This window comes from Benincasa hispida, chromosome 1 (genome assembly GCF_009727055.1).
Source record: "Benincasa hispida cultivar B227 chromosome 1, ASM972705v1, whole genome shotgun sequence".
In the NCBI taxonomy this organism is placed as follows: domain Eukaryota; kingdom Viridiplantae; phylum Streptophyta; class Magnoliopsida; order Cucurbitales; family Cucurbitaceae; genus Benincasa; species Benincasa hispida.
Genome location: NC_052349.1, coordinates 34,344,786 through 34,371,882, shown reverse-complemented (window position 1 = coordinate 34,371,882; position 27,097 = coordinate 34,344,786). Strand labels below are relative to the sequence as shown.

General features: G+C 33.6%; 2 protein-coding genes across 2 annotated transcripts; both read right to left on the bottom strand.

Annotated features, from left to right (window-relative positions):
* Positions 1 to 41: 41 nt before the first annotated feature.
* On the bottom strand, positions 42 to 707 carry LOC120071964 (40S ribosomal protein S16). The gene has a single exon (XM_039024398.1). The coding sequence runs from the start codon at positions 669 to 671 to the stop codon at positions 237 to 239; it is 435 nt and encodes a 144-aa protein (XP_038880326.1). The 5' UTR covers positions 672 to 707; the 3' UTR covers positions 42 to 236.
* Positions 708 to 21,023: 20,316 nt separating this feature from the next.
* LOC120070161 (thiosulfate/3-mercaptopyruvate sulfurtransferase 1, mitochondrial-like) lies at positions 21,024 to 27,097 on the bottom strand. The gene is made up of 13 exons (XM_039022014.1): positions 26,938 to 27,097; positions 26,685 to 26,786; positions 26,395 to 26,583; positions 25,273 to 25,332; positions 25,125 to 25,187; positions 24,825 to 24,949; positions 24,569 to 24,731; positions 24,075 to 24,134; positions 23,305 to 23,363; positions 22,959 to 23,040; positions 22,046 to 22,109; positions 21,815 to 21,882; positions 21,024 to 21,357 (listed from the first exon to the last, which is right to left on the bottom strand). The coding sequence occupies exons 2-13, from the start codon at positions 26,784 to 26,786 to the stop codon at positions 21,259 to 21,261; spliced, it is 1,134 nt and encodes a 377-aa protein (XP_038877942.1). The 5' UTR covers positions 26,938 to 27,097; the 3' UTR covers positions 21,024 to 21,258.

Here is a 27,097-nt window from a genome sequence, read left to right as displayed (position 1 = left end):
AGCTTCCAATACGAACAATCAACACTTGGAAGAAAAATATGATGTTTCAGAAAAGCATTTCGATTGTAATTATCTCAGTAATCAGAAATTCAAACTTCGAGTCAAAAATTCTTATACTACAATAATCATAAACGGATAAAAAATTTCAAGTCTCCGAAGGTAATTAGAACAGAAAACCCAAAAATAACTATTACCAACGAGCGAGTCTCCGCCATAGACGCCCTAAAACTCTTGGATCAACGATATGATTTCTGGAATCTAGCACGAGCTCCACGACCACCAAACTTCTTCGGCTCACAGCGTCTGGGATCAGCGACGAGCAAAGTCCGATCGTAGCGGACGAGAATGTCCTTGATCTCCTTCTTGCTCTGTTCGTCAACGTACTTCTGGTAAAAGGCGACGAGAGCCTTAGCGATACTCTGACGGATGGCATAGATCTGTGACGTGTGGCCTCCACCTTTGACTCTGATTCGCATGTCGACGCCGGAGAAGCGATGGCGGCCGAGGAGGAGGATGGGTTCGTAGGCCTTGAAGCGCAAGATCTCAGGTTCGACTAGCTCGATTGGGCAGCCATTGATCTTGATCAAGCCTCGCCCGCGCTTGCAGTATGTCACAGCTACTGCCGTCTTCTTCCGGCCGAAGCATTGCACAGACTCGATTGGAGCCGCCATTGTTAGGGTTCGTGATCGAAATGAAAGTTGCAAATAAGAAAGGTATTTATATGATATGTGGAGGGGTTTTGTGATTGTCGAAAATGCTCTCAATTTGTGGTTTAAATTTTAAATTAATAAAAATGAAATTCTTATAAATAGAAAAATTTTAAAAATATTTACGCAAAAAGTTTTAAATATTTCTTATGTTTAAAAGACCCCTTAAAAATTCTAAACTTTTATCTTCTATTTCTAGATGCTTAAAAATAATAATAAAAAAATTCGACCAACCCAATCCATGGTTATCCACTCATTTGAGCTAAATTAAGTTAAAATAAATGAAAATTTTATCAGTTGAATTAGTTAGTGGGTTTATATAAAATAACTCAAATTAATCTGAACCAATTCGAATTTATTATTAATTTTAAAAAATATATTTTTTTACTTTTAGTACAATTATATATACAAATATTTATTTTAATTTAATATGATTTTTTAGATTATTTATTATCCAAGAATTATTAACAACAAATTTTTAACATTAAGAAAATAATTTTTTTCATAATATAAATTGAAATTTATTTGCTAATCTTAAGTCAATATGTAAAAATAAATAAGCAAATTCTTTGTATATTAATGTGTTACTTTTTTTAAAACAAAAATTTTAATAATGACACGAGTAATCCGAACCAACCCAACCTAAATGTTTCATGATTGTTTGGGTTGAAGACATTTATAATTGGGCTGACAAGAGAAATAACATATTTTAAAGTTTCTTTTGGAAAAATGGCAAAAAAGTTTCAAAATTATAAAAATAACAAAACAAATTTATATAATAGAAAAAACTAATTAGTAAATGACAAAACTACCAAAACAACAAAATTAAGTACAAACGAGAATGCAAAGATACGTTGTTTCAAAAACAGCACAAATACCACAAATATATTCTACCTAAACATTCTAGAACCACAAATACATAGTATCTAAACATTCCAGAAGCAAAAATAAAAATCATCTGATATGATCCTTAATGCTTCAGCCTGTCTTTTAGAATGTACGTATGCAAGGGAAGATGATGACCATACAGTGGGGTCATTAGAAACTTATGAATGTCTACAACGATGGATTTCCTCTAAGGTGAAAAAGGGAAAAGTTGATTGTACCAGTGAAGTTGTTGGGAAATGAGTATCTGAAGGAATTGCAACTTTAGGACGATGCAACTATTGGAAATATGATTGTGTTTGACACCAAATCGGAGTTTCATCGTCTTCATTTCATGTGATCATTTTGCTTTTAGGATCTTGATAGCCAACTTTAAACACTATTAATCCTAGAATGTCATTGTTGAAAATGATGTTCAAATTAGAAACAAAAGTAGAAACATATGTGCAAGCAAAAAAGATCAGCAATCTGGCAAGCGTGGTTGTCAAAAGCTAGCCAAGACGATGGAAGTTAAGAAAAGGTTCTTAAACCAACGATCACAGACATGAGATTGAGACGGAGAAAAAGAGATCTCAGGGGCAGTTAAGTGAAAAAGATGAAAAAGAAAAGATTTATGGTTTTTTTTGTTATCTTATAATAATAATAATAAATTGAACATTATATATATATATATATATATACATGTTTCAAACATTTAAGTTTAGTTCCTATTTATAAGCCATTTTTACGTGTTTCTATGAAAAATTGAAAATATCAAAAATATGAAAAAAAAAAATCAAATTAATTTGATAACAATATGTATAAAATAATGAAAATAGATATAATTGAATTTGTAACGAACATTTAAACAAATCAAAAGTTAGTTAGATAAAATCAAATTTGATAATAAAAGATAAATTCAAATATAAATTGGAGAGAAAAATAAAGAAGTTCATGTTTAGTGTGATTAATTCGATAAGTAGTTAGATAAAATCTAATTTGATGATAGAATATAAATTCAAATATAATTCGTGAGAGACAAATTAGGAAGGGAGATCGTTTATTTCATAATTTTATTTTTATTTAAGTAGATAAAATCTAATTTGATGATAGAATATAAATTCAAATATAATTCATGGGAGAAAAATTAGGAAGGGAGATCGTTTATTTCATAATTTCATTTTCATTTAAGCTTCAACAATTATATTTATAACTCCATCAACCACAAAACCTACAATAGAAGCTTAACTCATTATAAAGGCATAACAAAAACAATAAGATTGCAAAAGCGAATATTTATTTGTTTGTCAAAAGACAAATTGATAGTATAATAATATAATAAGATGATAAGGAATAAAAGGTGATTAAACAATACAAAAAAATGATAAAATTTAAATGAAATATACAATTAGTTAGATGATAATATGTATAAAATATTAAGTAAAATCCTAATCAGGATAAAAAAAATTAATCCAAATTTAAAATAATAAAAAAAAACAAATAAAATAATGTAAAGATATATTATAAATTAAAATCAAAATGATGAAAAACAAATTATAGATTGATTAATTTTGAATATTTTCAAGAAGTTGTTAAATCAAATCAAAATAGATATGAAACTATCAAGACAAATTTCAAAATGAGAGAAATCTGACACCTTTATCTCTTGAATCCATTCCATTTACACGTTATTTTTATTGAGAATTGATACACGGTCTTATAACAAACGATTCCATTTACATTGTACTTCTATTAAGAATTTATATACGGTATATTATATAGTACTCGAGAAAACGGTTAATCGACCATACTAGGGGCAATTTGGGATTAAAAAATATATATCATTTGCATGGCACGCTTTTGCCAAAAATCTTATTATTTTCGTTTTTTTTACATAAATCAAAAGGCACTCCTCGATTTTGCTATTTCCTCCAATTTTCCTTTATAATTCAAACAATTGACTTGGATCTAAAAAATGTTTCAACCTAACTCAAGTCACGACCATCCTAACCATTTCCTTTTTGGCTTTTGTAACCTTGGATTATAAATTATATAGAATTTTAAACCAAAAAATGGAGATTTGAAATAATGATGATGAAAGACTTCATTATAGAAAGGTCACTGCACCATTGCTTCTAAAAATTTAAAAAAAAAAAAAACACATTCTTGCTCTATTTTCGTGGCCTGATTTTATTTTTTTTTTTAGTACAAATGGGGTGGAGGATTTGAACATGGGTTTTTGGTGCTCAACACATATGGTTGCCAGTTAAGCTAAATTAATTTTGACATGGCCCAATTTTGGCTTGAACTTCTACAAATTCCGTTTTTTTTCCCTAACAAACAAAGTTAAAAAGGTATTTTTCTATAGTTAATATAAAAGTTTAGTCTCTAGCGCATCAAGGAACAATATTTTCACCGTCCAAACATATCCAAGTACACCATGCACACTATAGAAGATAATCGAGACTGAGGCCGACCTTAAGCACACAAAGGCTAGAGATCACCCCAATCTTAACGTCTAGAAGGTTGCGTGAACCCCAAGTGTCCAAGGTTAAGGTCAAATCGATGTCGAGGTCGACTTGTTGAGGTCAAGGCCGAGCTAATTGACGGGATCACGAAGCGGCATAAGAAAGAATATATCAAGTGGGGTCTACATTGTTAACTCACAACTACAAAATAGCCAAATCTCGAGCTAAAAGTGACACTAAGAACAAATATGGGCAAGGGGGTTGGCTTAAGCCTGGCTCAAGCCATCATGCTCGACCTCGGTCAAGGCCGATGTCGACCTTTGCCAAATGCCTGGGCAAGTTTTACACATATCTCGGCCCAAAAGATCATTTTATGATTGGGGTATAGTAAAAGAAAAACGCTCGACTGAGGCCAAGGTCAAGGTTGACCCTTGCCAAGTACCTAACGGTGCAAGTTTTATGCATGTCTCGACCTAAAAGATCATCTTAGGCTCAGAGTGTTGCCAAAAGAAGATATTCAGCTTCGGCTAAAGTCGAGGCTGACCCTTGCCAAGCATAAAATCGGGCACTCCTCATGACCCGCTAGGTTATCTAGCTAACATGAAGATACTCCAGAGAACATGTGAGCAAGATGCAACTTCTTGTTGATGGAGTTAGTACTAAGAACTTAATGGGAGTGATTATGAGTGAGAAATGATGAGTGCTAAATGTATGTCAACCTAGTTGGGATATACTGGTTCACCTATTGATCCACACTATGAAAAAAAAAAAAAAGGAAAGATTTCACCTTCTCTTTGTTCTTTTAGTTATATTAATGAATGATTAGGAGTGAGATATGATGAGGGAGCTAGTGTGTCAATCTAGTTGAGATACACTAGTGTACTTACAGAATCAAACTCTAAGGGAAAAAAAAAGGGAGGAAATAGTTCATCTTCCCCTTTATTCTTATTGTTATATTAATGAATGATTGGGAAAGGGATATGATGAGGTTGTTATATTGTTCAACCTAGTTGAGATACCTTAGTGTACCTACTGAAACACACTCTTAAAAAAAAAGAAAAGCAAAAGAGGCAAAAGGTTTCAGAATGATGGAATTTTCTAGCTTTTTACACTGGAGAATTTTTACTCAAAATTATTTAATATGAGCACAATGTGGATTAAAGATTATTGTGATAACATAAAGATCGGAAACATTTATCTGTTTTTATGGATAGTTTTGAACAAATCTATGTTTCAACAATGATAGGAATATATTATAATCAAGTCAACGCCTAACAAATATTCTATCATATCATCTCAAAATTCTATCAATTTTTGAAGTTTTGACTTGGAATTGTGCAAAGTAAGGGGCTGAAGCCCCAAGTCAAATGGAGGTTAAGGCTGACCCTATGAATAAGGAAGTGGAGGCCGATCCAAATAAAAGAGAGGTTCAAGCTGACCCTATGGACGGGAAAGTTGAGGTCGACCCAAGTCAAAGTGAAATTGAGGCTGAACCAAGTCAAATGGAAGCTGGAGGTGATCCAAACAAAAAGAAGGTTAAGGTCGACCCAATCAAGCAACGAAATGAAGATCCATTTATTCATTGATAAAGTCATACAACAAGTACAAGAAAGGGAAAGCTACAATATCCAAGGAAATAGCAAAATACAGAACAAAGATAAAATCAACAAGTAGGGAAGCATCATAGTATTGGGAATGACCTCAACTCGCAGTTCGTAAATTTGTTAACATATTCTATTTATCAATAAAACTGTTATTGAGTTTTTTTATTCAATAAATTACTATTGATATTGCATCCTTCTATGAAAATCCAATAAACGAATCCATGGCTATAACATGAATACTTTAACTTTATGTGATGATATAAAAATGGATTAAATTTTAGTATGTAGCCAAAATGGTCTATAAGTATATGAATGAGATTGGGTATTTCATCCTGGTGAAACTATTGAATGCGACCCATTTTGTATACTGATACAAATGATGTAATCCAAAAATAATTCATATAGATGAAGGATCTCTTACTGAAGAGTTTCATGAGTGCATTCGGATCACTCCGTTCTCACAGTGACCGAGATACAACATTATACATTCATATAAACAGTTATGCAAACAAACACTAATTATCTGCATGCTATGAACAAAAAAATAACAAGGGAAAGAGTGCCAAACCAGTTGAAGACATTCTTCAAACTTCAGCACTCAAAGTAGTGGAAAACTCCAAGGGATCTACCAACGTCCAGCAGCATGAACAACTGCATGAACACGAACGCCACAAGGAGGACACCACTAATAAAGAGCCCCGGGTATTCTCAGAGTTGAAACCCAAAGCGTGGTATTTGGTGAATTTGGTAGAGGAGGAGGGAAAAACGAATCATGTAGGCGATAAGTAAGTGGAGGGAAAAAGACGCTATCGCATAGCAGACTGCTTATCGTTTAGGAGAAGCTACCACGATCGTGTAGAATTTACTAAACGATCGTTTAAGAAAAGGTATATGATCGTTTAACTAAATCGGCACACTATACGATCGTTTAGAGAAGCTATGCGATCATGTAGCGACAGTGTGCTATCGTCTAAGCGCGAGGTGGACGATCATTTAGGAGCGAGGCAACTATCTTATAGGTTTTCGATTTTTTTAAGCGATCGTTTAGGAAACACCAGCGTGCTCTCTCACGATTTCTCTTCGGGTTTTTTTTTTTTTGACCAAAATGAAAACTATTTTTATTTTAACTCATCGATTACAATAACCGACGTTGCCCACTAAACCCACGTCCGAACATGAATTTTGGATTAATTATCATATAATTAACCAACTAATTAATTAATAAATATAATCATATTATATTTTTATCCTATAGTTTGGTATCACATTTCTACTATAGTATTTTCTCCTCTACTTGATATAAATCATATTTATATCTAATTTCCTCCAAAATAATGTATCTCATACATTTAACCAATTATATCATATATAATTAACCGGTCCAATTATATCATATATAATCGAACTTCCTATTGTCAATTTGAACATTTCAAATTAACCTAAATATTGGTTCTCGACTTTGTCCAAGCTATCCAGTGGACCTAATGGACCTGTGGCTCAAAGCTCTAACGGTCCGTGAATAGCTGACTAAACTCTTTAGCCACAAGATCCACCATCCGTTAACTATCAGGCATTCCACTAAAGACCAACAGCTGAACTCTTCTTACCAAAGATATATTTCTATGTTCATTGGATATAACCAATCATGAGTACGATGACCCTTCACAAATACTCGTAAGTACAGTTGGGCCAAATTACCATTTTGCCCATGTAGGTACACCTCACTCCTTAAGTACCACTGATTCCTCTAATGAACAATACAACATAGTCCAACTATGTGTGAACACCTCTCGGGCCAAGAGAAGGTGTGTGGCGCCACATCGTTTAAGCCCCGGAATCAGCCCTTAAGGGAGCTATCTATCTACTTACCCCTGCCTTGGGGAAGAAGTGAATTCCATCTTGTGTAGCTGAGCTCCCATCTCTCAAATCAGACGAATCCCCAAAATGATAGGTTTGAATCGGTGACCTGGCCACTCACACCCATACAAATCAAAGGAACGCCCTCAATAGCAGAAGTTCTCAACTCACTCAGGATTGAGGTCATGTTACCTATATTCATCCTAGTGAAGTGAAGTCTCTGTCATGAATGGTGTTATATAACAAGACGTTAACACTTCGTGGTCAAGTCTTATACAAACTCTTTGTATAGGACGCTCCCGCTCGCATGTACCCAACACGAATGATCAGGATCAGACTATCTGTGACAAGTCACAACACTTGTCACCATTCCACAAAGTGGGCCGCATCAGTAGCGTTACCAGGATAAGGTTTCCCTCCTGTATCCATATACTACAGACCATTTTGGTTATCACTCAAGACATAATCCACTTGTATGTCACCACATACATGCTTGAGTCACATATAGATAACCAGGGATTTTATGTTTATTGGTTTGTGGTAAAGCAAATAAAACAAATAACTGAGCAAAATACAAGATGTGAAGTAAATATCATATATTAACAATACAAGCGTTTGTACATACTATTTACAAACTACAAGATACGAGACTTTAGGGTATCAATCCCAGCAGTAGAGACATGTGAATGGGGGCATCCTGTGCAATGAGTTTGCATAAGACCAGACCTCGAAATAGTCACTTTTCTTTATACCAATTGTTTACTGTTAAAACTAACTATCTCAAACTCAATGACCTAGGGTAATTCGATCTTAATCCTGAGCTAACTATGAACTCTTGTTTATTCGGGATTATCCTTTGATCAGCATAAGTGAGAGTAGTCCAACAGTACTACTCAATAAGCTTCCCATTTTGGGGATAAGACTAGATAGATAGTTGGGGACATAGCTTCGCAATATGGAATTCACTCCTACCCGATTTTTAAGGTTAGCAGATGGGTTGTTCTCTTAAGCGTTGATGTCTTATCTTGAACAACGAGGTCTCGCCCTTTCATGGAAGAGAGGATTATGATTTATAAGTTGGACTATAAATCAATTATTCAATGGAGGATCAGTGGGAGCTTAAGGAGCAAGATGTATTTACAAGGGTAAAACGGTAATCTTTGACCCAACTGCAAATATGAACGACTTGTGAAGGATTGACTTATCGATTATGGTTAAAATAGACAAAAATATATCTACAGTGAGGAGAGTACAACTATTGAGCTATAGTGAACTATCTTGGTAGTTAACGAATAGTGATTAATTCAGTTTAAAGAGTTTAACCAATTAATTACAAGTCGTTGGAGTTCATGATCTGTAGATCCATAAGGTCCCTTTATTAGCTCGTAATTTGGATTAGTAAATTGAGTAATCTTGATAAGATTTGAAATTAGGGTTTAGAATTTGAAATGTTCAAATTCAATTAAGGTTTCTATTTATTGTAATCAATACAATTAAAATATTTAATTTTATCGAAATTAAACGAAATTGGAGAAACGATTAATGTTTAAAATATGATCTAAATATTAATTGTATTAGATCTGTGAAGGATTGACTTCTAATTTGGGGACCATGTTCATATCGTTCTATAAGATCTTAAAATGGTGGGTCACACTTATAAAATTACTAAGTGTTAGTAAGTTCTTGACCGGAAAATGGTAACTAAATGACTGTCGAAATATGAATTATTCTAGAATCGTATTTAGTCAAGAATGTCTTGCTTTAGTGAAGGGATATTTAACTATCTCCGTTAGCACTTATTATAAATCACTATAGGGATATTTGTTTATTTTCCATCATGTCAAACTCAATTATACAACTTCTAGCTTCTAAAAAATTTTATGAAGAGGGTTATTCCAACTGGCAGTCAAATTTAAACATGATATTTGTAGTTGATGTTTTGATATTTGTGTTAACGGAGGAATGTCCTCCTATTCCCAGTTCGACGACAAATCGAAGCGTTCGGGATGCATATGATAGGTGGGTGAGGACGAATGAAAAGGCTAGGGCCTATATCTTAGCGAGCATATCTGATGTGCTCAACAAGAAACATGAACCCATGCCCATAGCCCGTGAAATTATGGTGTCATTATAGGATATGTTCGAGCAACTATCATCTTCTGTTCAACACGAGGCTATAAAATATGTTTATAACTGGGAGAATGTCAAAGGGTATTTTAGAAGTCCTAATTTATTGTATTTTTTCTCTCTTTATTTCTCAACATTGTAAACATTATATATTTATAGTTTATCTCATTAGAGTGTTAGTCCAAGTGGGAGATTCTTGGGAATGGCCTAAACTCGCAGTTCGTAAATGTTGTTAACATATTCTATTTATCAATAAAAATGTTGTTGAGTTTTTTTATTCAATAAATTACTATTGATATTGCATCCTTCTATGAAAATCCAATAAACGAATCCATGGCTCTAACATGAATACTTTAACTTTATGTGGTAACTTAAAAATGGATCAAGTTTTAGTATGTAGCCAAAATGGTCTATAAGTATACGGATGAGATTGGGTACCTCATCCTAGTGACACTATTGGATGCGACCCATTTTGTATACTGATACAAATGATGTAATCCAAAAATCATTCATGTATAGACATGTGAGTGGGGGCATCTTGTGCAATAAGTTTGCATAAGACTGGGCCTCAAAATATTCACTTTTCTTTCTAACAACCGTTTACTGTTAAAACTGACTATCTCAAACTCAATGACCTAGGGTAACTCGATCTTAATCTTGAGCTAACTATGAACTCCTGTTTATTCGGGATTATCCTTTGATCAGCATAGGTGAGGATAATTCAACAGCACTGCTCAATAAGCCTCTCATTTTGGGGATAAGACCGGATAGATAGTTGGGGACATAGCTTTGCAATATGGAATTCACTCCTACCCGATTTAGGATTAGCAGATGGGTTGTTCTCTTAAGCGCTGATGCCTTGTTTTGAACAACGGGACCCCGCTCTCTCATGAAAGAGAGGGTTATTAAGTTGGACTATAAATCAACTGTTCAATGGAAGATCAGTGGGAGCTTAAGAAGCAAGATGTATTTACAAGGGTAAAACGGTTATCTTTGACCCAGCTGTAAATACGAACGACCTATGAAGGATTGACTTGCTGATTATGGTTAAAATGGAAAGAAATATATCTACAGTGAAAAGGGTACAACTATCGAGCTATAGTGGAATGTCTTGGTAGTTAATGAATAGTGATTAATCCGGTTTAAAGAGTTTAACCAATTAATTACATGTCGTTGGAGCTCATGATCTGTAGGTCCATAAGGTCCCTCTACTAGCTCATAATTTGGATTAGTAAATTGAGTAATCTTAATAAGATTTGAAATTAGGGGTTTAGAATTTGAAATGCTCAAATTCAATTAGGGTTTCTATTTATTGTATTCTATACAATTAAAATATTTAATTTCATCGAAATTAAATGAAATTGGAGAAATGATTAATGTTTACAACATGATTTAATATTAATTGTATAATACTAATTAAATTATGATGGAATTATTTTTTTATTAATTTAATATTAGCTATTAAATTAACAAAATTAATTAAAAGGTTTAATTAATTAGTTTTGTTTAAAAATTAATTAATTGAATTAATTTTTATAAAATTAATAAATCAAATTAAATAAGTTTAATTTAGAAAATGATTTCTGAAATCATTTTTGAAAAATCTTTGTTGAAAAATCATTTTGAAAATCAAAGTGGAGATTTCCAAAAGTTGGAAATCTCCACTAAGATATAAACCACCTTATTCACTTAATTTCATTTTCTCCATGAAGTAGGAGTTGGCCTTCATGCAAGCCATGAACATGCATGATGAAAGCTCTATAAATTAAAGTGTTGAGCATGAATCAAGCATGAATTTGATTCATGCTTGCAAGACTTCCTTGAAGAACTCTGTAGAAATCCATTACCCTCAAAACCATTTTCACATCATATATATATCCAGCTCAATTTAGTGTTTCTACCACACAATCCTTGTAAGAGAATAGTAGAAAAGATCTTCATGGTGGTCTACTTGAATATTGAAGCTCTTTCACGTGGAACTCACCTAGGCTTGAAGAGAATTCTTCAAAGGTATTGTGTTCAGCAAACCCTCTTCTCTAAAAGTTACTTTGAAGCATGTTTTAAACTCAAATTAAGTATAATTAGAGTATTTGTTGATTCTGTTTTTCTCCGCTACACGTTAATATACTCTAACAAGTAGTTGAAAGGAACTTCAAGTGTCAGCATCAACATTCTCATCAGAAAAAGTGAAAATCATAGAGGTCCTTGCACAAAGTTTCAAAATCCTGAATCAAATAGTCAAAGCTCATCTCATGATGATGAAATAAACCCTTCTCTTTACTAAAGACCACACCATCTTCTATACAAGAATCCTGCATTTTTTTATAGGCTTCAGTTTGCACAAATTTCTATTCAAGGTATGTAGTATAAAAAAGAAGAGATTCAACTCTCTCAAATTTGGCTTGAAGAGTTAACATATCAGCTTTAGAAGATTGAAGATCTACCTGAGAATCAGAAAGAAGACAGTTGAGGCGAGTAATGTTAGATTAAGCCTGAGTTAACTCTTTATGAGGTACGTGAGACTCCATTAGATAGTTGATATAGTTAGCCATGCTCATTATTGAAGTAGCAATACGGGAAAAAGACTGAGGAAGGAAAGATAAAGGAGACCATTTAAAGTTAACAAACTAAAGTGGCTGACCTGACCCAAGCATAAGCCGAGGGTGACTAGAGAAAAATAAAAGAGAGAGAAAAAGATAGAGTGAAATATAACAACACACATCACAAAAGTCATTAAAAGTTCGAGAAATAGCAGTAGTGAGGTCATCATATCCAGTTGGACGAGACAAGTGCCTCGACCCTACACCTTGTTAGAGAACAAAGCTTTAAGCAAGTAATTCAGCTTTGCCACCCACCTGAAGTATCCACAAGGAAAATGGAACAACATATTTTCCAAACAAGAATCACCTAGAAAGGAAGGAGTCTAACTACGAAGCCGAGGTGATCGACGACTCATCGGAAGAATAAGACGATAAGGAAGATGAACGAAGTGTTGCTTGATAGATTCGTCATCAATATGGTCGGTTATGTCAGCCTCCTAGATGTTTCGTCTGTTTCAACCCCTTTCTGATTTCACTTACATTAGATTTCCGATATTGAGGCTTTACAAGACAAAATCTCTGAGAATCCAAAGAAGGAAGTAAAATAAAAAGGACCGAACTCGAGGGGAAAGCCAGAAGAAGATAATAGACCGTGAGGAGAAGCAAGACCAAGAGAAACCAGTATGTGTTGTTGAACTAAAGTAGAACCGAAGCGACTAGAGTTGTCAACAAACAACATCTAAGAAAGAAGCTATGCCAGAAGATCCTCTGCAAGTTTTGGGTACTGCACATGAAAAATAACAAGGTTAAAGAAGTGGGATCATGAAAGGTGGCTCCAACAAAAGGGAGGTGATGGTAACAAACTGTTTCCCCTAAACTCTGTTGGAACCGCGTAATGGGAGTCTTTCGAGGAAAGAAAGAGCCAGTTCCCATTGACCCAAAATCAATAATTTTTTCAATTTTTTACATAAGAAGTTATTCGTACTACAATTCCCTCTTTGGCACTCAGATAGTAGAAATATTCACCAAACCTCGGATTACGACTTAAGTTATGAAAATACATAAAAGTCGTTGCCAATAAAGGGCATCCATTGTCGTGTTGAGCCCAAAGAGCATAAAAATCCAACAAGTGACTAACTGAAGGGGATCCATTGGGAACAATCTGAGCGGGGGCTAACTGAACCAATGCCAAAAAACTTTGAAGAAAGAAGCATAAGGGAAGACAAATACCAAAAGAAAACATGGTCAGATAAAAAGCAACGTCACCGAGAAGAGGATCAGTTATACACTCATCCAGATTGGGAACCCTCATATGAATGTATTCTGAAATATAGTAGTCAAGCCTCAATCCCGAATGAGATTCGATGATATAAGATGACAAGTAAAAAAACAACTTTCGCACCCCCCCCCCCAATTTCAGACCTTAGAGCTTAATTAATTGTGATAATAGTGGTGTTGTGGCAAATTCCAGGGAGCCTAGGAGCCATAAGAGAGGGAAGTACATTGAGCACAAATATCATCTCATCCAGGAGATTTTGCATCAAGGAGACGTGATCGTCACAAAGATCGCTTCGGAGCACAATGTTGGTAATCCATTTACAATGACCCTTACGACTAAGTGTTTGAGGGTCACCTGAAGAGTTTGGGTCTATGATACATGCATCATCTAGTCTAGGGCATGTGGAAGGTGTTACTAGGCGTAGTGTATGCCCTAGTTTATTGTTTTGTGTACTGTACTTTAGTTTATACTTTGTATTTGTACACCCCACTAGCTTTAGGAAAAGTGGGAGATTACTGAGGTTGATGTGCTAAATCTCATGGTCTCATAGTTTGTAAATTTATTTGTATAGATAGATTATTTATTTAATAAAATTATTTGATATTTTATTTGGCATTTAGTTGTATTAACCCAAATCCAATAAACTAAGATTCTAGGTTATTTAATGTAGCTTAAATATATATGTGGTGACATACAAGTGAATCATGTTTAAGTAATAACCTGAAAGGTCTGTAGTAGATGGATAAGGCTGGGTACCTTATTTTAGTGACTCTAAGGATACGACCCAATTTGTAATTGTTGCAGTTGTTGTAAGTGTTACAAATTATTTGACCATATTCATTTATATGGAGACATGTGAGTGGGGGTATCCTGTACAAAGAGTTTATATAAGACCGGACCAGAAAATTATTAGTCTCTCTTTATAACACCATGATTTAAATAGACTTACATTTCACTAGGATGACCATAGGTAACTTGACCTTAATCCTGAGTGAGTTGTGAATTCTTGCCTATGATGGCAGTTCTTTAATTTGTATGGATGAGAGAGGCCAGTTTCTTTCTCAATAAGCCTATTATTTTGGAGATTCGTCCGAGTGGAGAGCTGGAAAACAACTACACAAGAAGGAAGTCACTCTTTCCCGTTACATAGGATAAGTAGATAAATTGCTCCTTTAAAGGCTGATTCTGGGTGTCGAACAATGAGGCATCTCACCCTCTTACTAGTCAGAGAGGGGTCTAGTTATAATTGTACTATGACTAATTATTCATAGGAATTAATAGTACTTAAGGAATTAGATGTAACTACAGGGGTAAAATGATAATTTTGACCCAACTGTAGTTATGAGTAATTTATGAAGGTCCAATTTACTATTGATTGATTATATCCAATGGACACAGGAAAAATATCTATAGTGTAAATAATGCAGCTGTCGATCTTTACTGGAACGACCGACAATTAATGAAGGTTGATTAATTAAATTAAATAGTTTAATTAATTAATTTCATATCATTATCTGTAGGTTCATAAGGTCCCTTACTCACTCAATAAGGATTTATGAGAATCAATTAATTTTGAATTAATTTGAATTGTTTAAATTAATTAAAGGAAATTGAATATATGAGATACAATTAATATATATATGTGTGTGTGTGTGTACGTATGTATGTATGTATATATATATATGTATGTATATATAATTCAAATATTATTTATATGAATGAGATTCAAATAAAAACTATAGGTTAAAATTAATATGAATATGATTTATATTAAAACTATAGCTTATATTTCTCATATAAGCTATATTATATATGATATAATATAAACTATAAGTTATATATTATATGAGAATAATATATAGTTTAATTGAATTATATTAGTTTAGTTAACATAATTAAAGTTATATTTGAAAATAACTCATTTGGGAGTTATTTGTTAACTCCCTCACATCCTCTCATAGGAAAATAACATAGCAGCAGTTCATTGAAAAAAAAATAAATAAATAAATAAACACAATTTGGTTTTTCCCTCTGCAAGATTTTCATCATTTTCCTCTGTAGGAACACTCTCTCAAGATTTTCCTTCTCCTTCACCCAAATTAACCAGGCAAGCCTTGATTCTCACCTTGAGAATAGTGAAGAAGCTTTGTATGTGGTGGTGTCCATGTTTCACTGCTTTCCTAACGTGTTCGTTGTTGACATGTTCGAGAGGAGGGGAAGTGTTCATGACCAACGGAGAGGAAACGCAAAGAAAAAGTTCTTCAAGGGTAACTTTATTTCTCTTTTCCTTTCCTCTTTGTCTTTCTAGAAAGCATGTTTAATGTTAGATGTTTATCGTTCTGTAATTCTTTTTTGTTGTAAGTTATTTCAAAATTAAATTCATTGACACAAGTGATCACTCACTTCCGCTGCAGGAATACGATTCCTTCAAAAGCATGGGAAGCAAGAAAGGACATGACATGATAATTCAAGGAAAAAAGAATCAAGGTTTTTTTCTGCTAAAAAACAAAAAGGCATGCAAGAATCAATGAGATTCCCTTGAGCGTTGAGAAAAGTAATGTAATAGCCAAAAAAGGGGAGACTTCAAATCTAAGGATGTCAGTTGAAAGGCAACTAAGCTAGTCGACCTCAGTCCATAGCCAACCAAAGAGGGAGCAACACGTGGTACTAAATGAACTAAAGACCAATGGCAGATGGCATGGAAGCAACATGTGAAGCGAAACCATCGAAGGTTTCTCAATGGAAGCGTGGAACGTTCACATTTTAGTTTTCATAGAATTCATAAATATTATAGAATCAAAGCAGAGATTATGCATTAATAAACAAAAATCTACAACATGCTTTTGAGGGAGAATTAGGGAAGAAGATGACACTTACCTTTGAAGCCAATCAATTCTTCACATATTCCCTCGGCTCGAATCTTCTTCTTTTAAATATCCAATTTGAAAATCCAATTAGGCACCACCACTTGAGAACCCTCTATATTCTCTTGGGATTAAGAATTCAAGCAAGAGTTATGAGTTTTGCTTGAATTCTTGGAAGAGGAAAAGGAGTTTGAGAGGGGGAGGAGAGTTTTTCACTGAGAACTCTTCTCTAACATTCAGGGAAAGAAAATGAAAAATGGAATGAATTGTTCAACTGTTCCCCACCCACTGTACGGTTTTCTTGAGAGAATTGGGGGAGAGGGAGAGTTGTAACTCCGTCCCTTTAATTAAATTTAAAAAAAAATAATTTAATTTAATTTAATTTAAATAATATATATATAATAACTACTTTATNCTACTTTATTATATATATTATATCAAATATAACATATAACTTATAATTTTATATTGTATCAAATACAATATAACCTATAGTTTTATTTTCTCTCAACAATGCGTGACTTTTAATATAAATCATATTTATATTAAATTCAATTTTATGAATTTCATCCATATAGTTAATATTCGAATCATAATCAAATATTTTAATTTCTCTCAACTATTTATGGTATTTAACATAAATCATATTTATATTAAATTTAATTACGTGAATCTCATTCATATAATTAGTATTTGAATCACAAAATACTTTATATTATAATGTATCAAATACATTTTATTAATTATATCACATATAATTAATTAATTTGATTAATTATATCATATATAATTAATTAATTTGATCAATTCAAATTAATCCAAAATCAATTCTCAATTTAATCCCTGTTGAGCTACAGAGTGGATCTTATGGACCTGTAGATTGAAGCTTCAATGGTACTTGGATAATTCATGAAACTCTTTAATTAAATTACCCAACATCCATTAACTGCTAGTCATTCTACTAAAAATCGACAGCTGCACTCTTCGCACTACAGATATATTTTTGTGTCCATTGGATATAACCAACCAATAGTGTGATGACCCTTCACAAATTGCTCGTAGGTACAACTGGGCCAAAATTACCGTTTTGCTCCTGTAGTTACATCTAACTCCTTAAATACCACTGATTTCTTTAATGAACAATAAATTATAGTCCAATTATGACCAAGTCCCTCTCGGGCCAAGAAAGGGTGTGATCATATTGTTCAAGTTTCGAAATCAGCCCTTAAGGGAGCAATTTATCTACTTATCCCGACATTAAGGAATGGGTGAATTTCCTCTTGTGTAGTTGTGTTCCCAATTCCCTAATCAGACGAATCCCCGAAATGGTAGGCATATTGAGTTGAAAATCTGGCCACTCTCATCCATACAAATCAAATTACCACCTTCATAGGCAAGAGTTCGCAACTCACTCAGGATTCAAGTCATGTCATCTATGGTCATCTTTGTGAAATGTAAGTCTCTATTATTAATGGTATTATATAATCAGACTAATCATTTCGTGGTCCAGTCTTATACAAACTCTTTGTACAGGATACCCCCGCTAACATGTCTTACATGAATAATCAAGATCAGATCATTTGTAGCATTTTACAACACCTGTAACTTCTACAAAGCGGGTCGTATCCGTAGTGTCACCAGAATAAGGTATCCAGTCTTATCCATCTACTATAGACCATTTAGGTTATTATTTAAACAAGGTCCATCCATATGTCTCTACATACTTGTTTAAATTACATAAAATAACCTTGGATCTTAGTTTATTAGACTAAGTGTATGCTCATAAAATAACAATTATTTTATTAATAATAATTTGTTTATACGATGTTTATAAACTACGAAAATACAAGAGATGTAGGACACCAATCCCAACGCACGACCATTAGTAACAAAATAGGCAGAGTTGGAAGGAAAGGTAATATGACAAAAAAGATCGACAAAGGAGAACCAGCAAATTATCCAAGGAACATAAAGATAAAAGGACTATAACTCCGCATAAGGGACAAAGGATTGGGCTAGTAAGCTGGTTGAATCCTAATATGGTTGGCCAAGCAATATTCCAGGTCAGCTCACAACCTATACAGCTTGGTATGAAGGGCAAAAAATTGAGTTGAGTCCATCCTTGAAGTGGGCCTGACACAGCTAGGTGCCTAACTTTGTCATGAGATGGAGAACCGTATTGAAAAATTAGTTGGACCTCAAAAGGGTCTAGTTCGATAGGCCCAACAGCCCCAAGCAAGTCTGAAATGAGTTTCACGACGGGGTGGCACAGAGTTTGAAGGAGAGATTGTATTACCAAGATAGGTTTCAAGAATTAAAATTCGCGAACAAAACCCTGAAAAACCACGAACTCTAACTGGGGGTGGGGGCCAATGTTGTGGGTAGATTCTTGAATCAATGGTAAAATGGTCAATGAACATCAAGCGAAGGAGAGGAGATCAAGCCCAAAAGAAAGATGGGCTTGGTTGACCTTGACGAGCCCATCAATAAGGGCTCGGGTTTGATGAGCCCAACATAAGCTTAGCCAAGAAGGGATGGAACCCTTAAAGCACTAAGTAAGAATGTTGGACTAATCGACCTCGACCATGAGGAGAATGATCAAAACCTATAAATATATCATTATAACTCCATATGAGGTAACGTAAACTTTTGATTTCTTCTCTATTCTATAATTCGCCTGTTTTCTTTATTTTGTAGGTCCTCTATTTTCCAAATTACAAACTTACCGTTGTTGTCACATGAAGATCAAGTGCGTTTTCTCTAGCTAAAATTTGGCATCAACAATACTAAATAGACAAAAACTTGAAAGATTAGACACTCATTCTATCTCTAAATTTCTTATTTTCTTATCTATTTTTTATGAATATTTTTTAAAATCAAGCCAAATTTAAATTATAAAAAATATGCTAAATTTGTAAATAGGTCTATCAATTAGACAGAATTTTCATTTTTACTACTAACTCTAAATAACATTTTCTCCTATTTTTTCTCCTGCTATCTCTCGTTTCAAAAGCCCTATTTTCTCGAATATTTCTTAATTAGACCATTTCCAATTTGATTAATCAAATATGAGTTCAACGCAAGTACAAATACCATAATATTTTTTTAAAACATATTTTTCTAATATTTTAACAAATATCTTAGAGAAAAAAAATAGTATACAAGTTTTTAAATAGTTGATCTAAAAAAAAAAAAAAAAAACTAGTAAAAACCGTTCTTGTTTTTTATCAATCTCTTTCTCTTCCTTCTCACCATGACTGAAGAGGAACTTCCCATCAGAACAATTTTGTTAAGTTTTCTTATATTAGTAGTAATGGAGGTTTTTCTGCGATTCAAATCACAATGGTACGATTGTAAGGTAGAAATTCAAACCTCTGATCAGATTATTTTTTATTTACTTTAACCTCGGAGTTTTGTTTAGATGCAGATCAAGCTAATTTTCTTCAGCAAACTCATTTCAATTTTTCATTTTCTTAGACAAAAAAATTATTCTATAGGTACTGATCTCTAGTTTTTTTTTTTTTCCTTTGTTTATCAAAACATTAATTAATGTATAATGATCACAATTAGTTTTGTTTCATTTATATTATTAAGGCTTTAATTTCACCTTTTTTTAAAATTTATTTATGTACTAGGGCTTTTAGCCTTTGATCAAAAAATGATGTCAGAAGAGAGAAACAACACTGCTCTAGCTACCACGTTTAATTTATTCTTCTTCTTCTTCTTTAATTACAATTCAGCATCTTGATAATAGTGTTGATTTATGATGGTCATTGATTTTCATTCGTGATGGATAAATTAGAGCTTGTTTGGTAACAGTTCAATTGTTTTAGATTGTTTTTAGTTTCCAAAACGTTTTCTTGTTGCGAATTCTTATTATCATATTTAGTAACTAGTTTCTTGTTTTCGGGCGGTAGCATTTCATTGATGTTGTTTCTTTAAAAAAAAAAAAAAAAAAAAAAAAAGGATGCTAGTACAAACCAATAAATGAATGACAAAAAAAGGTGAATGGTGAATTTTGATTAGTACTTTTGTGTATATGAGAACAATCTTGTAGCTTTTGGTTGGATGGGTCATTCTGCCACTCAAAGCAATGGAAGATCTTAGAGCAATGTTGTGTTGATAATTGATATAAGATCTAATGAGTTGTCTTACCATCATCTTTGAACAGAAAATCATTTCTGATATAACACGATGACAATAACTCTGAAATCTTGAATCCCATAGGGATGTTTAAAGTAAAAAGGGAAATTGACTAAACTGTTGTATCCATGATTAAGTTACAAAAGGGAAAGGAGATAGGAAATGAAAGCAATTGTTGAAAGATTCAAAAAATCGACCGTAACCTTAAGATGTGTAAATCAGAAACAAGAGCAACATCCACGCATTAGGATGGAAATTTAAGCTAAATTGTCGATACCTGATAATATCATGTGGAATGAGAAACTCGAACATGGCAAAAGCTTAGGATAAAGTCGAACCTTTCTTATAGTTGTTAAGCAAGAAATTTATTTTCTAAATCTGCAACAATCAAACTTATTGTGAAACATATGTAAGTGAATGAAGCAAACCTATTATGAAGGGATATGCAAGTGAATGGACTGTTATTAGGATGTTCAAGCTAAGCATTTTATGCATTAGGATTACCTATATTTCATGACTTAAAATCTTAATTGCTAGAAGAAATAAAAAGATACCAATTACTATCCCAAATAAGCGTAAATCCACGTTGGAACCTTAAGGAAATTGCATTCTCTTGCTAAAAAAATACAACGTAAATTTATCTTCATGAGACAAGACGAGAGTCATCTGAGTTACAGTTTGAGATAAAGAAATAACAACACAAATGTAAATTGAGTTCTCAGATCAATTGAAAAGAAATAGAAAAGAAGATAACCAAGTTCTAAGCATTTACAGGAAGAAAATTTATAAGGAATGGCAGCCGCAGTTATGAAGCAGTCTCAACGGGTGTGTCAGAATGAGCTCCCCATTCAGTCCAAGATCCATCATAAACTGGAACATCATGTTTCCCAAGTCGATGGAGGCCCTAAACATAACAAAATTTCAAGTCAATTAAGCAATCAAATACCCAAACCTAATAATTCAAAGAAGCACGGATACAGATACGAGATATGAATATAACATAGTATGAACATAACGACATTATTTTTTTAAAAAAAAAAAAAATCTAAGATATGAATATGACAAGGAAACGTTTATCTAGATATATATTTTACAAAAATGAGTTTGATGTATTTCACTTTTGAAATTTATTATATCCTTTTAAGGCTATATTATTACGTGTTCAGTATGCTTTAACAAGTATTCAATGTGTCTAACAAAAAGTTGGACTCATATTGACTTTTATGACTAGTGTCAATTGTGCTTAACAAGTCTTCAATACGTGTCCAACAAGTGTCCGACACAAACATGTTAGACAACTTATAGTGTTCATGCTTCTTGGATCTAACATTAAGAATGTCTAATGTGAATGAGAGATATACCAATGCAAGAATGCAGGCAGTAACACCAGTGCCACAAGAAGTTACAATAGGACTTTCCAAAGAGATGCCTGCAAAAATTGATAGACTTTAGTATACCATCGTGTAGCTTTGGGACCCGAGACCCTTGAAGAATGGCGTTTTGTTCTTGGGTACGTGTGGAACAAGAGAGCAAAACGAAAAACAAACACCATTTTGGTGATTTGACTCATTTTTGTTAGGTAAGGAACTTACCTTCTTGTTCAAACCGTTTCTTGAGCTGATCTGCTGGTAAAAGTGACTGTGAACTATCCAGCATCTGCAAAATATCCATTTCATTTATCAATTGTTTTTGTGGCATTACATTTTATTTTTTCAAAACATCAACCATATTAAGTCATATAGATGTAGTTGCAAAAGGCTACATGAGAATAATGCTAAAATTATAAGTACAAGTTATAACAAATGAAATGAAGAGCTTATAAGAAAAACGATATATCCGTCTATTCTAATGCTCCCTATATACCCTAAAAAAACACTTCTATTTATTTCCAGCTAGATGCTTCACAGAATCACATTTTGACATTTTTTTTAAATGAAACAACCTTCGTTGAAAAAGAAATGAAAGAATACAAAGACATACAAAAAAAACAAGCCCACAAAAGAAGGGAGCTCCCTACAATAACGGATTCCATCTATGTGAAAAAACGTTTATAAAATAGTAACAAAAGTGTTCAAAATTGCAGCCCACAAAAAAAAAAATGAAAGCAAACGAAGGATCAAATCTAACTAGGGCCCCTTACTACTCCCTCTAAGCACTTGACTATTCCACCCACTCCACAGCCCAATAAGATTGCACACAAACACTAGAAAGCTCATAAAAAGCAGCCATTCTCTTAAAAGGTGGATCGAGGAGATCATAGCACTAGGGAGAGATGGAATGCTACAAATAATACATAAAAGTGTTATCTATAATTATAAGATCTCAAAGAAACACAGAATTTAAACAGCCTAAATGATGGATAGTATGCCACACTTCAGCAAAATTGGAAATTTTAATGCGTACCACCAAATACGAACTCCAAAGAAAAAGGGTCGGTTCAATGTGAAATTTTTTTTAATCCTAAATATGAACCACAAAGATAAGGTACTAAATATTGATACAAACCTGGGCAAAAGGAATGCACTTGCTGCCAGGAACATGGCCACTTCTGATTCCTTTCCGAGGCTCTGGGACAGCCCCATCAAATCTGCAAGAAGGAAATGTAATTCAAGGATACAAAGGAAATCTTTCAAATTTCAACAGTGAAAAATTTATCACAGATTATTCAACCAAATACTTCCTCACTAAATTGAGGGAGGGAGGGAGAGAAAGGGACAGAGACAGATAAGGAAGTTGATAGATAGGATATGAAGAAGTCGGTATGATAAAGCTTGATTTCGAAAGCCTTAAAAAAAGTTAAAAGGAAATATTCATCAATAGAACAATCAATAAAATCTAGAATCTACCGTACCTGGCCTTTGATCGGGCATCTATGTGCTGGTGAGTTCTTCCTGTAACATTCTCTTGAACCTAGAACATGTCAGAGAGAAAAGGTTCATATCCAAAGTGCCTATAAAACACAATTTAATCTTTTGGACACGTCCACTCTACATTTAACTATTTGCATGCATAATAGAACTCAAAGATCCTTAGTTTTAAGCTGGAGGTCAAATGCTATGATAGTTCTTCCAAAAAAAATACTTGGGTGCATCATGGGCTGCACCCAGCTTTGTGTAGCTCATCTAGGTGCACAATCAGAAGTTGCCAAGCGACAATCTTTTCTTTTCTTTTCTTTTATAAAAGATACCTTTTATATATTTTTTTTTCCCCTTTGTGAAAGGGGGTGAGATTGGTGCAGCCCAAGCTACACCCAAGTATTATTCTTCTTCAAAATCTATCTTTTTCAGGGCCAAACATATACCAATAACCAACATTGTAATATGAACTGCCTTCGTCAGAAGAGAGTCTTAATTATATGCCCCCCATCACTCACCATGAATGACAAGTTAATACATTAACTCAAACTTCAACTATTAAAAATCCTTAAACATATCAGTAATAGCTACATAATTTTATAAAGCATTATATTATTCATATCCTATACAAACAGTTTTTTTTTTCCCTTTTCTTCTTCTGCTTTTTTTTTTTTTTTTTGGGGGGGGGGCGCTAAGGAACCAAACTTTCATTCAGAAAAAAAAGGAAAGAAAACTCTAACAACAGCCTTGTTATAAGCACCCTAACCTTCTCAAGGTCCCAGACCAGATGTGGCTGAAACTTAGTCTGAAATGTAATTGGCCCAACCTGAAAAACCAAACCAACTACAGTGAAACCTATGCACAACAATATTGGAAGTGAAAAAAAGAAAAAAGGGAAAGAAAAAAAAAAGTCCCAAAAAAAATTGAAAACAAGAATAAAAGTTGTTCAATTTTAGTTGGAACACAACATGGGCTTTGGGTAAGGACCGAGTCATGTAAATCTATAAATTACGATTTCAGATTCCTCTACAGCTTCTGAATCCTATCAAATTATGCAAAGAAAATTAACAAATGAAGAAAATATACTTAAGGTAATGTTAAAAGAAGTAACTGGGAAAAAGAGTAATTGTTGTCATTGTAACATTTAAGTAACTTAGGAGATATAGTGTTTATACAGAGACAACAAATTACACAAACTATGATGGGACCAGACGCCTTCATACAAAATATAGGATAAAACACATGAAGTCATGAACTTACAACTTGCCCCTGATAAATTTTCTCTATTGCCTCACTTGCAGCCGTAGCTTTCAAAATAGCATCACCAGATGCACTGGATTCAACATCATATCCTAACGTACGCCATTTCGGCAATCCTCCATCTAGCACCCAAATTCTTTCATGCCCAAATACTCTGAACATCCTATATTCAATTACCAAAATTGATTTCTTCAATTCACGTACAACATCAAAAACATAAACTCTTCCAAGTTGATTGTTTATTTCTGTATCTCACCACCAGACACGAGCTGCACTGAAAAGTCCTTTTCCATCATAAACAACCACACCATCTTCGTTGCGAATGCCAAGGGCGGAGACAACAGCAGCAAAAGCTTCCTCTGACGGCAGCATATGTGGTAACTGGAGATTATTTCAAGTTTTTAGATTGGCAACTGAAATGAAGAAAATATATATAAATCTATTATAAAAACTATTAAAACAAATGAAGGCCAGATGTACTTTTCTTTTCTAATTCAATCACAAAATATAATGACGATATATTTAAGGGAAACAAAATGAAAAGAGATTGTTTCACCTTTGAATTTCGGTCAGATACTCCATCTATATCGAAGAAAAGAGCACCAGGGATGTGAGCAACCTATTAAAATTATAACCACACCAAGAACAGATACTTCACAACACAATATAAAATCCAGTTCACAACGCATCTATAAATTGACTACCTGGTATTCATGAATAGGATTCCTTTGTTCATCTGGCATGTACCATGATGCATCTAACACCTGAAAACAAGCAGTTTAAAAGGTAGAACAGTTACAGAAATACAAAACATAGAGCTACGAGACTGAGACTTACATGTCACAATTATTCTAGTCAAGATCAAGATATATTAATAAGAAATGAGCCAGAATATTCATATATGAATCTGCAGAAATCAACGACAAAGACATGGTCCCAAGGCAAAAGCAATACGTACTGCCTAGTTTCGGGCATAGTGAAACTTGTTCAAGATAAAACATCAACCACAATCAATTACTTGATGGAGATAAGCGAACTGACCAAATTAGGAATACTGCAAGTATTGGGGGACACAAGATATCAACACACCCCCACAGAGGAAAGAACTAGAAGCATGAATATTGTAGGTTTTAAGAGCATCTAAATAACCAAGAGGACCAAGCAATTATCAAGCGAGTTTATTCAATAAAGTGTTGCTTCTCTCTAAAAAAAAAAAATTATAAGAATAATTGAGGTGCACACAAGCTTGACCAAACAGTCATGAAGATTAAAGAAAATGGAGCATATATCCAAGATAACAAACTACAATGTCAATCATCAGTACTTTAAACACTCCATTTAAAGTACATGATAAATTATAGGTTAAAGTACCAGTTTGGTCCCAGAACTTCTTGTTCCATTTCATTTTAGTTCCTATATTTTTAATAAATCTTAAATGTAGTTCTATGATAATAATTTATATGCAAGAAAGGACACTATGCAAATATATTTTCACAATCTATGAAGCGTATACTATTACTAAATATTTCGGGGAAAAACCTGTAGGGACAAATCTTAAGATTTATTAAGTACCAGTCTAAAATTGATCAGGGATCCAAATGGATGGAAACATGAAGTACAGGGGCCAAAATGGTATTTAAACCTAAATTATACGAATCCAATATACAACAATAGATAACAAGAGACCAAAGTTTACAAGCCTAGAATGAATTAAATCAAACAAGGCACAAAACTACTTCATCGCAATTAGCATATTGAACAGCATTTGTTAAAACAACCACTGGAGTAAAAACTACAGTTGAATTGAAACCAACAAGAGGGGATACCTTCAAGTCAGGCTCTTTGAGATTAGAATGGAGCCAATCAGGGGAAACAACAGGGTCATCCGTGGATAAGGATTTTGATGAAAAATGAGCTCTAGCCCCTGCTACAGATGAAGCCATGAAAGAAGAAAATCGCCGAGTCCGATTATATACTACACGCGCTGAGTTAGCTTGAACGCGAAACAATTTCTTCTACAATACAGAAAAATCAAAACAGAGCAAATTCATAACCCTTTAACAGACCAAAAACCCAGATAGAAGATGAATTCAAAACAAACAAACGTTTCACTTACACTGAAGACGGAAGTAAGAATCTGAGTCTTGCCAGATGGAAATGATAGAGAATGAGCGAATCGATTAGCCAAAAGGGTTTTGCTCAAAAGGGTCGATGCCATCTACACGAAGAACATAGAAAAACTCGTAGCTTCGAGAAAATTGACCGATTTAAAGAGAAAAAAAAAAAAAAAGAACGAGGGTTTTTGCTATTGAAGTGTGATATATGATTACAGATAAAGGAAGAAAAGAACAAACTAAACAACAATTTACCGGCAAAATGTTGAACCGAATATAGAGAATCCGAAGAGAGTGATGGGTCGAGGTTGAGAACTTGAGAGTAAAAATTAGCGGCAAACGAGAGAGACCCAGTAAGAATTTGTGAATTGTCCCTAAAAACGACGCTACAAGGTACAACAACCAGTATGAAGAT

Coding starts and splice junctions, on each gene's coding strand:
- LOC120071964 (XM_039024398.1), bottom strand. CDS start 671: ATGGCGGCTCCAATCGAGTCTGTGCAATGCTTCGGCCGGAAGAAGACG.
- LOC120070161 (XM_039022014.1), bottom strand. CDS start 26,786: ATGGCATCGACCCTTTTGAGCAAAACCCTTTTGGCTAATCGATTCGCT. Junction 24,950..25,124: donor TATCTGACCGAAATTCAAAG/GTGAAACAATCT, acceptor AATAATCTCCAG/TTACCACATATGCTGCCGTC. Junction 23,041..23,304: donor GATGCCCGATCAAAGGCCAG/GTACGGTAGATT, acceptor TCCTTCTTGCAG/ATTTGATGGGGCTGTCCCAG.